The 16,320-nt window shown below is 39.6% G+C and overlaps 2 protein-coding genes across 9 annotated transcripts in view; one reads left to right on the top strand and one right to left on the bottom strand.

The window, feature by feature from the left end:
* Positions 1 to 3,173: 3,173 nt before the first annotated feature.
* Positions 3,174 to 11,110, bottom strand: LOC129548765 (putative protein ARB2BP). Of its 4 annotated transcripts, none has more exons than XM_055415653.1 (3): positions 10,976 to 11,110; positions 9,290 to 9,352; positions 3,174 to 4,652 (listed from the first exon to the last, which is right to left on the bottom strand). In XM_055415653.1, exons 2-3 carry the CDS (start codon positions 9,299 to 9,301, stop codon positions 3,558 to 3,560), a joined length of 1,107 nt encoding a protein of 368 aa, XP_055271628.1. In that variant the 5' UTR covers positions 9,302 to 9,352; positions 10,976 to 11,110; the 3' UTR covers positions 3,174 to 3,557. The 4 variants fall into 4 exon arrangements, with proteins under 4 accessions (XP_055271628.1, XP_055271538.1, XP_088692790.1 ...); XM_055415563.1 differs by having other exon boundaries at positions 10,704 to 11,063; XM_088836664.1 differs by lacking the exon at positions 9,290 to 9,352 and having other exon boundaries at positions 10,704 to 11,063.
* SENP7 (SUMO specific peptidase 7) overlaps positions 9,985 to 16,320 on the top strand; it is a 139,065-nt gene continuing 132,729 nt past the window's right edge. For 2 of the 5 annotated variants that reach the window (XM_088836661.1, XM_088836659.1), the window contains exon 1: positions 10,030 to 10,661. In XM_088836661.1, coding sequence (XP_088692787.1) covers positions 10,622 to 10,661 — 40 coding nt within the window. In that variant the 5' untranslated portion in view covers positions 10,030 to 10,621. Of the gene's footprint in view, positions 10,662 to 16,320 lie in introns of all 5 variants that reach the window. The other 3 variants (XM_088836663.1, XM_088836660.1, XM_088836662.1) reach the window with 3 other exon arrangements.

Raw genomic sequence — 16,320 nt, 5'->3', positions numbered from 1 at the left:
GCCCAAAACCAACAAAAACAAAACAAAAAAACCCAACTAGGAATTAGAACACTAGAAGAACTAGAAAGAGCTATGGACAGAAAAATCCATATGACCTATTAGATATGGCAGAGTCAACTTTTCAAATGTAACATCTAATATGGTTTCCTCTAGTACTCATGTAGGGGCAGAGCTGAAAAAAACCTTGTAACTTATTCCTTTATCTCTGTTTAAAACTTTCTGCTAGCTGCTACTGCTAAGTCACTTCAGTCGTGTCCGACTCTGTGTGACCCCATAAACGGAAGCCCACCAGACTCCCCCGTCCCTGGGATTCTCCAGGCAAGAACACTGGAGTGGGTTGCCATTTCCTTCTCCAATGTGTGAAAGTGAAAAGTGAAAGTAAAGTTGCTCAGTTGTGTCCGACCCTTAGCGACCCCACGGACTGCAGCCTACCAGGCTCCTCCATCCATGGGATTTTCTAGGCAAGAGAGTTTTTACCAATAGTCCCTATCTCAGTAAGTGATATTTCTCTTTTTTCTTTTTAGTAAATAGAATTGTATTTCTATCCAACTAGTTGTTGAAGACAAAACATCTGGGAACACTCCTTGTTATTTTCTTCTCCTTATTCCTGACCTCCAATCACAAAATTTTGTTCACTACATGTATTAAGCATTTCTCTTCAAATTAAAATCACAATGAGATATCACTTCACCCCTGTCAGAATGGCCCTCATCAAAGAGTCTACAAATAACAAATATTGGAGAGGATGTGGAGAAAAGAGAACCCTTGTATACTGTTGGTGGGAATGCAAATTGGTGCAGCCACTGTGGAAAACAGTATGGGAGTTCCTTAAAAAGCTAAAAATAGTTACCACATGAGTCAGCAATTCACTCCTGGGTATACATCGGGAGAAAAATGAAAACACTAATTTGAAAAGATATGGAGGGAGGTGAGAGGGGGGTTCAGGAAGGGGAACTCATGTACATCCGGGGTGGATTCATGTCAATGTATGGCAAAACCAACCAATATAATATTGAAAAATAATTAGCCTCCAATAAAAAATAAAAATACAAAGAAAAAATGAAAAGATGCATGCATCCCAATATTCATAGCAGCACTATTTAAAATAGGCAAGATGTTGAAGCAACCCAATGCCCATTGATAGATGATTAGATTAAGATGTCATATGCAAATGAAATGGAATACTACTCAGCCATAAAAAGAATGGAATATTGCCATTTGCAGCAATGTGGATGGATCTGGAGATTATGTTTAGTGAAATGTCAAAGACAAATTATACATGGTATCACTCATATGTTGAATCTAAAAAAATAATACAAATGAATGTACATATAAAAGAAACAGATACATAGGTATAGAAAACAAGTTTATGATTACCAAAGCAAAGGAAGGAATAAATTATGGGTATGGGATTGACAAACTGTTATACATAAAATAGAGATGCAGCAAGGATTTATTGTATGAAAAAGTGAAAGTTGCTCAGTTGTGTCTGACCCTTTGTGACTCCGTGGGTTATACAGTCCATGAAATTCTCCAAACCAGAATACTGGAGTGGGTAGCCGTCCCCTTCTCCAGGGGATCTTTCTAATCCAGGGATCAAACACAAGTCTTCTGCATTGCAGGTGGATTCTTTACCAGCTGAGCTACCAGGAAAGCCCTTTATTGTATAGCACAGGGAATTATATTCAATATCTTATATCTATGATGGAATATAATCCACAAAAAAATGAATCGTTTTGCTGTACACTTAAATACTGTAAGCCATTTACACTTAAATAAAAAGCATTGAACATTTCTCAAACTATTGCCAAAATTATTTGATATCCTAGCTTACAAGCTTGTTCTCCTTCTAAGCTATTCTCTAAACTACACTCAGGATATTCTTTATAAAGTGTAAACCTGCTAATATTCTGTCTAAAACCATCCAAAGGTTTCCATTGTCATTAGAATAAAGTAAAAGTTTTCTTTTTTGACATTGCAGCCTTAAGTAAGTTGCCTGTTTACTTCTCCAACTTAACTTTGCAGCTACTGACAAAACCTCTCTCCATCAATCTGGCTCTGGCTCCTCGGAGCCCTCCTCTTGAGTAGGCTCGGACATTAGGCTCTGCCTTTGGTCTGCTTAGTCAGTTTTAGCAAAAACTCTGCTGAGTCAGTTAGTGAAAATCTCACCTTTGGTATCTGAACATCCTCTATTATATTTGATAAAATTCCTCATACTCCACTGTCAATATCTTCCCAGCCCTGGCCTGCCCGCAATAAGAATCCTGTTGAGTCAATCAAGAAAAACTCTTATTATCCTTGAAGTTTTCTCTTAGCAATTTTCTATTCATTGCTGCTGCAGATGCTAAGTCGCTTCAGTCGTGTCCGACTCTGTGCGACCCCATAGACGGCAGCCCATTAGGCTCCCCTGTCCCTGGGATTCTCCAGGCAAGAACACTGGAGTGGATTGCCATTTCCTTCTCTAATGCATGAAAGTGAAAAGTGAAAGTGAAATCGCTCAGTCGTGTCCGACTCTTCGAGACCCCTTGGACTGCAGCCTTCCAGGCTCCTCTGCCCATGGGATTTTCCAGGAAAGAGTACTGGAGTGGGGTGCCATTGCCTTCTCTGCTATTCATTGCTACTTGGCTATAACTCCTCTCCCCACCCCCATCACTGTATTTGCAGTTGAGTTCTATCTGTCCCCTACTGCAATATCCCCATTGCACCAATCACTTTTTAATTTTCCTTACTGTCTTTAATGAATGTCATGAATAATTTTTCCTTTACTACTGCTCTATAATCTTTTAGCTCCTGCTGAACTGGACGTCTTTCTTCTTCCTCAGGACTTCTGCACATGTGATTCCTTTGACTGTGACTTTGTTTTCCCAGGTAACTACTACTGTTCTTCAAACTAGGCATCATTTTGTCAAAGGAGTATTCCCTGAATCCCAAAGCTGTTATTAGCTCTCATATTGGATGGTCCACGATGCCCTTTATTTCTTAACACTCTTCACACTTGTAATTTTTCATTGTGAACCCCAAATAAAGGCAATGTTGGCTTTGTTTGTCAACGTGCCCAACATTTTAATATTTACTAGTACATAGTAGACAGTCAGATATTAGCGAAGGTATGAGTAAACACACACATAAGAAAAACAGAAAAAACTCACAAACATACCAAGAATGGAGTTTCCTTATGATACTTAATTTTATTTTCATTTATAATTTTAATATAGTGCTAATAACACAGAAGTCAAAGATTGACTTAATATTTAATTTCTATCAGTTACAGTTTTGGCATCATTCTATTAAACCATATGAAATCTTTTCCTAAGAAGATCCTCTAACAAGACTACTTTGACTAATATTGTAAAACATTAATGATGGTACTGACTTCCTGTTTCATCAGTAGGCTACAGAACATATTTGCAAAACATATTTACTTTTAAACAAACTCAACAAATCAGACTTGAAGTCAGAACACAATACTGCATGTGAGTTGGAAGTGTTCTTCTCTTCTAGCATCTACATTAGCAAAGTTTCAGTGGGACAAAAAAATCTTAGATGAAAAAAGTAACTTAAGCACTTTGCTTTCTTTTTGTGGAGCTTCTAGTCACTATGGACACTCGAGAGAAATTAATAGCTGCTTTGGCTTTCAAAGCTTTTCTAAAGTATTTAAAAATTGACTGAAGGCTAGACGAAGGGGCTAAGTTGTGTTTTTCTGTACCAGCAGAAACTATAGGAAACTCCTTTTTCAAAACGGTTGTTGCAGGTTTATCCAAAGGCTTTGGACTTGTCACCCATTCACGGCAGTGCTGCTTTATCCATTCTAATAACTGGACATCACTTCCCAACTGGTGTCCCACATGATGTTCAGAGTCAATAAGTGCAACAGCATATACTTTGCTCATCACATCCCACTTTTTACGAACAAGCAAGTCCATAAAAACCAAGCCTCCATAACCATGGACAATGAAGGCAACATCCTTGCCTTCAGTCTTTGAAATGAAGTAATCCCAAATATAAGCCATGTGTTCTTCAGGGGTGTTGCTGCATCTTTTTGGAATACATTGGAGAGACTCCTGGAGAGAGAAAAAGCTCTCTGTCTGAACCATTTTTCTGGAAAAGAACTCAACATTTTGTGTTAAAAGCCCTTTCCACTCTTTTCCTGTCCACTGCTCCACAAAATTGTCATTGGGGTTTAGCACAATTACATCATAATGTGCCTGCAATGCCATTTGAATACATGGTATCTGACTTCCATGTTGGAGACCATGATGTATTATTGCCTGCTGACTCCACTGACCAGCTCTAAAGACCCCGTGGTCTTGAAGGAGGACAAGAAGAGCAGAATGATGATTTGATAATGCCCTCTCACTCATGAAAAAGAAGCTTCTTGGTTCCTTATCAGCCTCTGGTGGGATATATACTTTTTGTAATTTGCACACTTTCTCCAAAAGTTCATAAATGTATTGTTCGAGCAAATGGCCAAGGGCCCAGTAACGCTTGCTGTTCCTCTCCAGGACATTTTTATAATAGTTAAAGGCAAAAGGCCCGTGTGTCTCAGTGTGCCTCAATTCAGCTTTTTCATTGAAGTCGTATTTAAGTTCTTCTAGTAAGTCAGATTGTTCAATAAATTTTCGGAAGCTCAGTTTCTGAGTCACTGGTAACCACTGAAAGTAAAAAGCAGTATTATGTCAGTACTAGAAAAAAATAAAATACAAATTTCATCTTGCTAAAGTCTTCCTGTGGGAAATCATGTTAAGTTAAGCACTTTATGAAGACATTAGGGCTTCCCTGGTGGCCCCATGGTAAAGAGTCTGCCTGCCAATGCAGGAGACACAAGAGATATGGTTTTGAACCCTGGGATGGGAAGATCCCTTAGAAGAGGAAATGGGAACCCACTCCAGTATTCTTGCCTGGCAAATCCCATCGACAGGGGATCTTGGAGGGTTACAGTCCGTGGGGTTGCAAAAAGTCAGGCACAACTTAGTGACCAAAGAGCAAACATGAATACATTAATATTTTAACCTATGTTAGAGATTTTTACTCAAAATAATTGTGAAAAATGCAAAGTAGTGAGAAGCTGAATACACTAAGGGACAATGGCTAGACCATATATAAAAACAGAACTCTGACCCACAATCTGCAGCAACTTGCTCAGGAAGTAAATCTCTCATCTACAATAAACAGCCCTGGAAGCCAGTCTTACAAGTCAGAATCTCACTTCCTGCTTACTTCTAGTGACAATCTGAGAAGTCAAACAATAACTTAACTTCTGTCACAGTTGGCCCCAAATGGCCAAGGCTTGATTTGTATTTATTTACTTATTTGGCTGTGCCCAGTCTTAGCTGTGGCATGCAGGATCTTTAGCTGTGGCTTGTGGGCTCTAGTTCCCTGAACAAGGGTCGAATCCTGGGGTCCCCCGCATTGACAATGTGGAGTCTCAGCCACTGGACCACCAGGCAAGTTCCAAGACTTGGTTAATAACTTATAGCTTCCGTGATTTTTATCCCTGCTTCCAACTTAGGACCCACCAGAGAAAGCCAGATAGGCACCCCTCCACAGGATGCCTCCCTTTTAGTTAGCTTACAGACAGCTTCCTCATGCCAATATGGTCCAATCAGGACATCCCAGCAGCCTTCCCTTTTTTCCCACTACAAAGCTTTCCTGCTCGTCTGCTGGCCTTTGAGTCACTGCCAGAATGCAAGTGATGGTGGCTGACTCCCTTGAAATAGTGAGCTCAGAATGAACAGATTTTGTTTTTCTCATTTGGTTAGTCTTTATCTCCACAGTAAGCATTTAAATATTTTTACTATTAAATAAATGGCAGGGGATGGCCGTAGATGTGAAATGTGAACCAGGCACTGGAGATTATGATCAACTTATCTAATAATAGAAGATATGGTTATTCTGATGTTTGAAACTAAAAGTGACTGAGAAGTTAACTTAGTTATTGTAGCCATAGCCCAAAGGGAAAGAAAAGTCCTTGAAAGGTTAAGTCCTGGGGGAAAAAAACCTCAAAAGACTCTATTTTGGGGAGAAAAAAAAGGTTAAGTGGTTAGTGCTAAAATCAAACAACTGTTAAATAAATGATTAGGTACTGAGGCTATGTGACTCAAACTTATGTTCTTAACAAATACATTAATACACTTGCTCCTGAATTTCTGAACACTCGCACGAGCAACCACAACCCACTTCCAATAAATAGCACTTAAAATGATTTTCAGTGCCACTCAAGCTGCTATCAAGGCTTCAGGTAAAATCAAAACAGTGCTAGCTTGCTTTGATTTCTTAACTCTTTTCTCACTTTCTGAATCGGACTCCCACACCCAACCAGTACTTTATGAAGGCATTTGGTTGTCCAAATTATCCAACATATATAGACTGCTATTTCCTGTTCCTTTAAAAACTTTTCCTTCCAGTGTTGCTAATCTCAGGTGCTATTATGTAATTAATATCTTTTCCTAGAGTGCAAGTGACAGATAGGAGCCTCTGGAACTAGATTGATTTAGGTTTAAATTCTAGCTCCAAACTTTAAGTTGAATGACTTTCAGCTGGTTTCTTAACCTCTATGAGTTTCAGTTTCTTCAACTTCTGAGTTTTAGTTTATGCTATCTAAAACAGCAATCGTTATTACCCTCCATCCTGCCACTCTGCTTTATTTTTCTTCATAGCCTACATTACCACCTGATATATAATTGTATATTTAAAAATTGTTTCTCCTCACTGGAATGAAAGCTGTATGAGAACAGGAACTTTGTTTAATTAACTGCTGTATCTACAGTACTTGTAACAGTGTCTGGGATATACAAATATTTTTTCAATGCATAAATGACAATATGATAATATTTTACAAGGCTGTTGTGAGAATTAATATAGATAAAAGCCATTTTATGCGTGTCTCACACATGGAAGTTTCTGTAAAATAAGACAGGATGATCTTCCTTTTGAGAAATGTGAAATAAAAAAACATGTATCTCTTGCCCAGCCTTTCTTATGCACTCAACATTGTGATTTTTACCCACATTAATAAGCACAGTCCAAGATCATTCCATTTTACCAATTTATAGTGTTCCATTGCTTGAATATGCCATGGTTTAACCATTATTCTGTTGAAGAACTTTAAGGCTGCTCCTGTTTTCCACGATTATAAACAAAGTGGGCTTCCCTGGTAGCTCAGCTGGTAAAGAATCCGCCTGCGATAAGTGAGACCTGGGTTCAATTCCTGGATTGGGAAGATCCCCTGGAGGAGGGCATGGCAACCCACTCCAGTATTCTTGCCTGGAGAATCCCCATGGACAGAGGAGCCTGGTGGGCTACAGTTCATGGGGTCGCAAAAAGTCAGACACAACTAAGCGACTAAGCACATAAACAAAGCTGCAACGAACATTCTTATAGCTATGTTTTTTGTGCACATATCAAAGAGTTTCTCTAGGCAATATGCCTACAAGTGGAATTTCTAAGTCATGTTGACATCTTCCATTCTACCAGATACTGCTAAATTCTTCTCCAAAAGGAGGGTCTATTTTATAGTTTGGCATGGATGAGGTTTGTACAGAAAAGCAGTAATCTCTTAGATCTAAAAATACTTTGTTTATTCAGGTACTATGCTGAAAACTGCCCTTTTCTCTACCGAAATAAATAGAAAGATAACCTAGTATGTAAAACTCAATGAACTAAACCTAAATCTAAACTAAACCAAAGAACTAAAGAATGTTGTTAGCTAACTTTTCTTTCAATCAGAGTAAAACAAACTTGGTATTTTCTAATAGCATGTAGTATATGACATTCAATTCCTCTTTTTCACCTTTGTCAAGTGCTTTTGTACCTAGTTGTTTGAGAAACAATTCTCAGGGGAAAAGACTGGGAGTTTGCAAACTTGATAACCAAAATGGCACACTGATAAATAAAGGACAAGTATTTAAGTGCAGAGAAAAGGAGCAAGGTGCAGAGTATCCTGTAGAACGAAAAGGTAGACAGTTCTTTACAATTTATTTTAGTTTACATTGCTTGGCTAACATACTCCAACATGTAACTCTCCCCTGAATTCATATCTAGCTGTTCCTTGATATATTTAGTCACCAACCAAACCTATTTATATTCAGATTGTACTTAAAGTTAATTCACTTGGGAAGAGAGGGGTCATTTTTAGTTTAAGGTCTCCTCAAAGAAATTGTTACTTATGGGGTAAAATAAAGGGTTGATCAATTTCACACTGCCATCATGTCCTGAAACTATTAAAAAAATCATACCCACAGCTTTTAATTGTATAGTCAAAACAAAAATAGAATATCTAAACACTTTATATACACTTTTAACACTCAATAAAGAACCATACTCATTAAGATCAAACCTGTCCATCCTCTCCTCCTATAAAATACTGGGCTGACGAATTTCTAATCTCAAACAATCTTAATTTAAAAGGCTCTATACATTGTGAGCTAAACATACATAAAAGAAATGACCTTATCTACAAACATTCTAAGGGAATCATTCACTTTTTTTGAATGATTCACTTATTTTAAAAGTTCACAATTCACTTATTTTAAAATAAGGAAGCTTTCACCTGAACATCATAAAACACTATAAAACAAAAGATCATGTAATTAGTCTTCCATAAAGTGCAAAGTGAGATTGTTATATAACTCCCTCAAAAGACTGAACTTTTTAGTCCTTTAAGTTGTTTGCAATACAACTATGCAGTAGATACTGTTGCTGCTGCTAAGTCACTTCAGTCGTGTCTGACTCTGTGTGACCCCACAGACGGAAGCCCACAAGGCTGCCCCGTCCCTGGGAGTCTCCAGGCAAGAACATTGGAGTGGGTTGCCCTTTGCTTCTCCAATGTGTGAAAGTGAAAAGTGAAAGCAGTGAAGTCGCTCAGTCGTGTCCGACTCTTAGCGACCCCATGGACTGCAGCCCACCAGGCTCCTCCGTCCATAGGATTTTCCAGGCGAGAGTACTGGAGTGGCTTGCCATTGCCTTCTCTGTAAAAACAATAAAAATACTGGTTTAAAAAGCAAATTTGAAGTTTTTGAGGTTAAAGGTCATTTATCTTCAAATACGTTATTCAAAACCAGTTCCATTCAAAGAAACAAACTGACTCACTGTCTTTATTAACAGAAATGCTATATGTGGTTGAATGACAAGTTTAAATGATATGTTTGCAAGTTGACTAATATTATTTCTTATAATGTCATTTCTAATAGGTTGACTTACCGCTAAACTTTAAAACCATTTACTTTTAAGGAGGCTTTGCACAGAAATGGATTAGGCTTACAATTTCCTTTTTTATGTTTCCATCTCTTACCTCTATTTCCATCTTTTTCCAGCTCTGTTTTAATACCAGCTGATGAATCAATCCAGCGTGATTCTGGAGTAAAATCATTCAATTAAAAAAGTTTATTTATATAATAAAATTCAGATAGTTTTCAGTAGGCAGTGTTTTTATTTGCTAAAAAGAAATAAACTGAGACTCTAAATGAAATCCTTGTAGTGAATTTCATTCTCAGCAAGTCCTGACTTATTTCTGCTTTTCACCCATTCTGACCTTGCAAGACATTCCCCCCAGCCCAATAGGCATTATCACCTGGAGACTTACCCTAGCTCCAGCACATACGACACAGTAATTAAAAAGTAAGGCTAAAGAAGCAAGAGCTCTGGCAGTGAATTGAACAAGTTAAGTCCCATTACCAGCTTTTGTAAGACTGGGGAGAGGGGAGCGGATGTTAAACTGCTGGAACATTCCAGTATTATTTGCCTCTAACTAGAGTGCTCTGTGTTATTTTGTTAAACTTACTATGATTAAAGTTCACCCACTTAAAAAAAGTATATAAATATGTACTTTATGGCTAATCAAATAGAATAATTTTCTAAATTGATGAATCCTATGAAAGGACTGAAAAAGTAATCAGCCCCAAAGTACTAATCGTTGAGTTCGTTGAGGTCAGGGTTGTTCCCTTAAGTACTGTAATAAAAATTAGTTGAACAAATTCATATACAGCTACCCACTTTCTAGCATCTCATTATTTTATGTTTAAAAAATTGAGGTCCAGCTTTTCTCCTGTCCTTTAAAAACTATGTATTTGAATTTTTAAGAGATCCTATTACTCTTTTTTTCCTCAGCTGACTTAATTGATTTCCACTCCAACTGCTAACCTAACAGGCTATTGATTTTTGTCTTGTTAAGTCTTTTTGCTTCTAAATTTGAGGAAGCGCCTGAGGACAGACACATAGCAGAAGCCGTGAGTAAAGTAATACAAAGGACGATTTCTGGGGTAGCGAAGTGGGGGAATTCCTAGCTTCTCTGCTTTAATTTTTAGTCAACCTCAATTTCAAGTCAACAAAACCTTTACGATCTTGGGCAAAAACCTCACACCCAGTGTCAGTATCCTGTAGGCACAGAGAATGAAAAAACGCCAATTAAACAAACACTCGCGCGGCTAACCCACAAAGCAAACAAGTCCCAGGAAGTGATTTCCGGATGGAGGTGGGCGGGGCGGTCATTTCCGGTCTGAGGCCGGCGACGGCTCGTGAGCAAGCGCAATTCTCACGTTCCTGGCTTTTTTTCTCTCCCCTCCCCCTCCCTCCCCCACCCAGAGGGGGCTTGAGGTGACAGCGACTGCGATTCCAGCTGGAGAAGATGGACAAGGGGAAGGCCGGGAGACGGCGATCTTCTGCTGGTGAGAAAGGGCCGCAGGAGGACTGAGCATATTGTCTCCTACCGCGGGCAGAGGGGAGACACAGGCGGCGACGGGAGCTGCGGCCCGGAGCTGCGAGGGCTCCGGCTCGCTCTCGGGCTCCGGCTCGCTCTCGGGCTCCGGCTGTGGCTTGGCTGGGCGGGGAGCGGAGGGGAGGGCGCGGTGGGGCCCCGCACAATGGAAGGTGCCCTGGTCTCCCCGGCCCCTGCGGGTTGAAGACCCAGCCCGAGCTGTCATCGAAGCCTCAGTCGCTTTTCACCCCGCCACCCCTTTCACTTTTGTTTTCCTACGAGCACCTTGCTTGGGTTCTCGTCGAACCACCGGTCTTCCCGGTTGGTTTGTCGCTCTCCTGCCACGCCTTCCTCGTAATTCCACCAATGTTACTGTTTCATTTCCAGCTTCTCGGCGCCTGACCCCACTTTCCCCTCTTCCTTTGATTCTTGACTTTGCCTCTTTCTCATTCCGCCCCCGCCCCCACCCCGGGCAGGTAAAAGCTGCTGCGAAGGAGAGGCGGGGTTTGTTAATTGACACTTCATTTCTCGTCTGCTGCTGCTAAGTCGCTTCAGTCGTGTCCGACTCTGTGCGACCCCATAGACGGCAGCCCACCAGGCACGAACACTGGAGTGGGTTGCCATTTCCTTTTCCAGACATTTCTCGTATAAATTGCTGCAAACATCGTGCCTTGCGTGGACTTAGGAGCCCACCCGCTTAATAACCATTTTCTTTTCTAGACGCCCCCTTCTTCCAAAAGTGATTAAAAAGTCTAACAAAGGACTTGAAGCTCTGTTTCGTTGTGTTTTTATTCTCAGCATATTTTTCTTTTTGAAAATGCTTTGCCAGTTAAATGATTATCTTTAGTTTTGGGAACTGGATTTTAGAAACACAAAAGAGGGTGTTGTAAGAAGTCAGGTGGAGTTCCTCCCAGTAAGCAAGTTTTCCTTAAAGATCTCCTTTAAGGGTACCTTAGTTCCTGTATTAAGTCCTGTGGACCTACCAGAGGAGGAGGGAGTAGGGGCTCTTTGATAAGCTTACAATCTAGTACGCTAACACGCAATGTTGAATCATTTCATTTTCTTATTTCTTAATGTGCCGTCTGTTGTTGCATAGATAGTCTTAACAATTCTAAATTTATTTAAGAGTTCACTTGTGGCAGTGCATCTCAGACTTTTTCTGGCTGCAAAGAAGCATGAGCAGGGATCTCTGGGACATTGTGTGAAGCAGCGGAAAACCTGAAATTCCTTTTCATAAGCAACCAGTGTTACCATTTGTGTGTGTGTAGTCTAGATATATTCTTTGCCTTTGAAAGTATATGTATGTATTATATTAATATATATATATGTATATAGGGCTTCCCAGGTGGTGCAGTGGTGAAGAATCCTCCTGCTAATGCAGGAGTTGCAGGAGACGCAGGTTAGATCCTTGGGTGGGGAGGATACCCTGGGAGTAGGAAATGGCAACCCACTACAGTTCATGGGGTCTTAAAGAGTGGGACATTATTGAGCACACACGCATTCAGATTCGTGTGTGTGTGTGTGTGTGTTAGGCGTGAGCAAGGAGGGGTGGCCTAGCCAAAAAGGATGCAAGCTGATCTCTAAACCCCATCCCAGATACACCCAGGAGCTCACAATAACCACGGGGGAACTTCTCTACTCTAGCACATACACCCTAGGATACAGTGGATACAAACTAATCACAGGGGCTTCCTCAAGTACCCTTAGGCAGCTAGGAGCCAATTAAGGGTTTGTAGACATTCTACACATATATACGTCTGATTATAACATTAAATTATGGGAAGACATATACAACAGAGCCTGCTGTTATATAAGTTGCATTTGTCAATTGGCCTTGATATGCTCATTTGCATTCCCTTTCATTGATTCATTGATTGGTGGTGGGTACAAGCCCTATATTTGCATAGGGCACAACCAAAAGGAGAAGATGGAATAGGGAAGATGACTCCTTTGGGGTCGGCCTGCTGCCTTGTGTTGAGAATGCCTGTCTAATAAAACATCTGTCTGCTTGAGCCGAACTGAGCTGTAACTTGTCTGTTGTTTTAAACCCTTCAAATTTTCATTGTGTAACAACCAAGGAAGAGAAATAAACTGACCCGACATATATATATGTATGTATGTATATATATACTTCCATATATATACATATATACTCTGTTCGACCCTGTGGACTGTAGCCAGTCAGGCTTCTCTGTCCATAGAATTTTCCAAGCAGTAATATAGGAAGGGTTGCTTTTTCCTACTCCATGGGATTCTTCCACCCCAGGGATCAAACACATGTCTCTTGCATCTGCTGCATTGGCAGGTGGATTTTTTTACCACTAGCGCCACCTGGAAAGCCATATACATATATACATACATATGTATGTGTATACTTCCAGTAGATCATGTTTGTTTTATTACACTTTTTTCTCCCCTAAAACCTTTAAGCAAAATTGACACATAGGGGAAAGGCAGAATGTTTGGTGTCATTTGTGTGCTTTCTCACACAGAACTTTAGAAGTAGTCATACCTCACTTTAACAAACACAGCCTTCTTTCAATAAATGCATTTCTCCTTGGCTTAGTACATTGTTTCAGGGGGAAGGGCAAGATATTAGCCTTACTCTTCAGCAAATCCCATCATCTTTATCTGGTTACACTTAGATTTATTTATCTTTTTATTACAGTTAATTTGGTGCAAGTAGTTGTAGGAAATAAAATTTGAGAGTAAAATTGTTAATTCTTAAAAGACATTGATAGTTATGGGAGTTATCCCTCTAGAGAGGTTTTTTTTTTCTTGCTGACTTCACTTTTGGAGCTGCCCTTTCTGAAAAGTAATTGTTAATGTAGAATAAAAACCATTTTCAGATCTTATGTTAACTAGCTGTTCTCCAGTATTCATCTGGTTTTAACAGATGAACATGAATTTTTTTTAAGAATTTTTTCTTAATTGTGCTAAGTTGCTTTGGTTCTGTCTGACTCTTTGTGACCCCATGGATTGTAGCCCACACAGGGCTCCTCTGTCCGTAGGACTTTTATAGACAAGAATAGAGGAGTGGATTGCCATGCCCTCCAGGGGATCTTCCTGACCCAGCGATCGATGGAACCCATGTCTCTCATATCTCCTGCACTGGCAGGCAGGTTCTTTACCACTGGTGCCACCTGGGAAGCCCTTTTTTCTTAATAGTTCATTTTTAATTTTCTCGTGAATTCTCAGAACAATCTGTTGGTTTAAAAGGATCCTGAATTCTGTGTGACATTTGTATGCATGCAGTTGCCTTTTCATTAGAATGGTTGCTAATTGGGCTTCCCCAATGGCTCTGCAGTAAAGGATATGCCTGCAATGTGGGCAGCCTGGCTTTTCAATCCTGGCTTGAAAAGGTCCCTTGGAGGAGAAAATGGCAACCCACTCCAGTATTCTTGACTGGAAATTTCCATAGACAGAAGAGCCTGGAGGGGTGTAGTCTAAAGAGTCACCAAGAGTCAGATACGACTGATAACTGAATGCACGCGTGCATTCTAGGAAGAACTGGAGCTTGAATGACTGGAATGACATTTGTAGTCATGAGACTTTCATAAGTAACCAAAGATAGAAATTGATTTAAAACAAATTTTAAGTTAGAGGTATAAGGAAGGTGGATAGCACAGAAAGAGAAAATAAGACAAAGTTTCTTCTGTGAGTCTGTACTAGGTTTTCCTAAACTTCCTGCTGAGCATGGAAGAATTAAGGGTTGCATAGTAGTGTACTGCTCAGACCTCTTTTAGTTGCAAGCAGCAGAAACCCAATTCCAATGGGTTTAAGCTAAACACAAAACAAATATTGGTGGACTCACGTAACTGGCAGCTGTAGCAGCCGAATGGCTTCTGGCTTATTTGTTTTGGGTGCTGGTTCTCAAGGTATGGTCTGGGAATCTCTAGGTTCCCTGAGTTCCTTTTGGGTCTGTGGTCAAACTTCCATAACTTTAAGGCATGGTTTGCCTTTTCCTTTAATCTCCCACATGTGTACATAACAGTTTTCCAGAGGTTACTTGACTTGTATCACAGCAGAGTGAATGCAGAAGCATATAGAGGAAGTCATCTGTCTTTCAGTAAGTCAGATGTTAAAGAGCTGGGAGAAGTCAAATAAGGCCACTCTTCTTAATTTGGGGGAAATTAAGGAAACGGTAACCCACTCCAGTATTCTTGCCTGGAGAATCCCATGGACGGAGAAGCCTGGTAGGCTACAGTCCACGGGGTCGCAAAGAGTCGGACACGACTGAGCGACGGAACGGAACGGCAAGTTACCTTAAAAATAAAAAATGTTAACATGCAATGTGCTTATTGTTTTTAAATGAATTATTAATAATAAACAGTTCATAAACAGAAGTACCGCAAAATCTGATTACTTTCCTGGAATATGGCTATGAATCAGGAATTAAATATAAAACACCTCTGAGCATGAGAGTAGAGGGCATTTTTATATACTAAACCTCACTCATGAGAAGCTTCTGAAGGCTTTCTTTGTATCATGTTGTATCAGTGTGTTTAAATTATTTATAACCCCAATAAAGATATCTTATTTCCAAGTTCACAGCATATCAAAGCAATGAATTACATGGGGACACAGATTAAAAATTATTGGCACCAGAGACATAAAAATTATTGGCACCAGAAATAGGTTACTGACAGTTGAATGAAATAATAATTAGGTGCATGGGTCATTCATTCAAGGGAGAATGATCTTTGGAAATGTTTAGCAACAGCAACAATATGACAGATATTATAGAGTCATAGATCACAACTTTCAAATGAATTTTTGAATTACAACAGGAAATTTCAGGTTGTCAGCTGTTCAGGCAACATCTCGGAAATCTTTGTTGATTCTCATTTGCACTTAAGGATAAATAATGTTTTTTGAGTACTTAGGTTCTAAACAGTGTGCTGAGAATTTTGCAAATGTAGTTCCTTCAAAAGCTAGCTGGTTATTATTTCTGATTTACAGATGAGAAGCTTGGAGTTTATGGAGGGTAAGTAACTGTTAGCAATAAAAGAAGCAGAGCCAGGATTTAAAATGTGGTTTTTCTGATTAGAAAATATAATTTTAATCTTTTTAACTCTCATAGGATGTTAATGGACCTTACTTGGAAAAAAGGTTTCATGGACAAATCAGTGTGACAACTGTAGTTATAAGAAAATGTTACATACTGCAGGATTTTTCGGAGCTTTTGCTATGCTGGTATACATTTTGCCTCTCCAAGAGAGTGACTGCACATGCAGTGTTTTTCACACTTGATTGATTTTGAAACTCTTCCCTCAACCCTCAGATTCATCTTGAGGATCTAGTGTCACAGGATGGTACACTTTTTAAAATAGGTCCAGGTGATATCTGCATATTACGTATCATCCGATGAACCATAATTGAAGTTCAAAACCAGAAGATACAATTAATCATTGTAATATTACTTTATTTGCAGTGATGTTAGTGGAAGCCATTGGAGTAGATAGAATTACCTATAGGAAAACTACAGAGTGAGAAAAGTGTTGAATCACATGTATTCAATTTCAAAGTAAGGAGGAAGAGACACTGCTAAGCAGTTAGATAGGCAGATTAGAAGGAGTATGATAGGTTTGGGAAGGAAGGGTGAATGAAAACCAGTGTAAGTCAGAGAG

This window comes from Moschus berezovskii, chromosome 1, assembly GCF_049115385.1.
Source record: "Moschus berezovskii isolate FMDL1 chromosome 1, NW_MosBer_1.0, whole genome shotgun sequence".
Lineage (NCBI taxonomy): Eukaryota > Metazoa > Chordata > Mammalia > Artiodactyla > Moschidae > Moschus > Moschus berezovskii.
Note: the sequence above shows the minus strand (reverse complement) of the source record. Positions and strands in the feature narration are given on the sequence as shown.

Excerpts from the sequence above, each read along its gene's own strand:
- LOC129548765 (XM_055415563.1), bottom strand. The coding sequence starts at position 10,916 with ATGACAGCTCGGGCTGGGTCTTCAACCCGCAGGGGCCGGGGAGACCAG. Across the intron at positions 9,353-10,703 it reads GTGTCTCCCCTCTGCCCGCG|AATCACGCTGGATTGATTCA; the intron begins GTAGGAGACAAT and ends ATTTTACTCCAG. Across the intron at positions 4,653-9,289 it reads GGAAAAAGATGGAAATAGAG|TGGTTACCAGTGACTCAGAA; the intron begins GTAAGAGATGGA and ends TTTTACTTTCAG.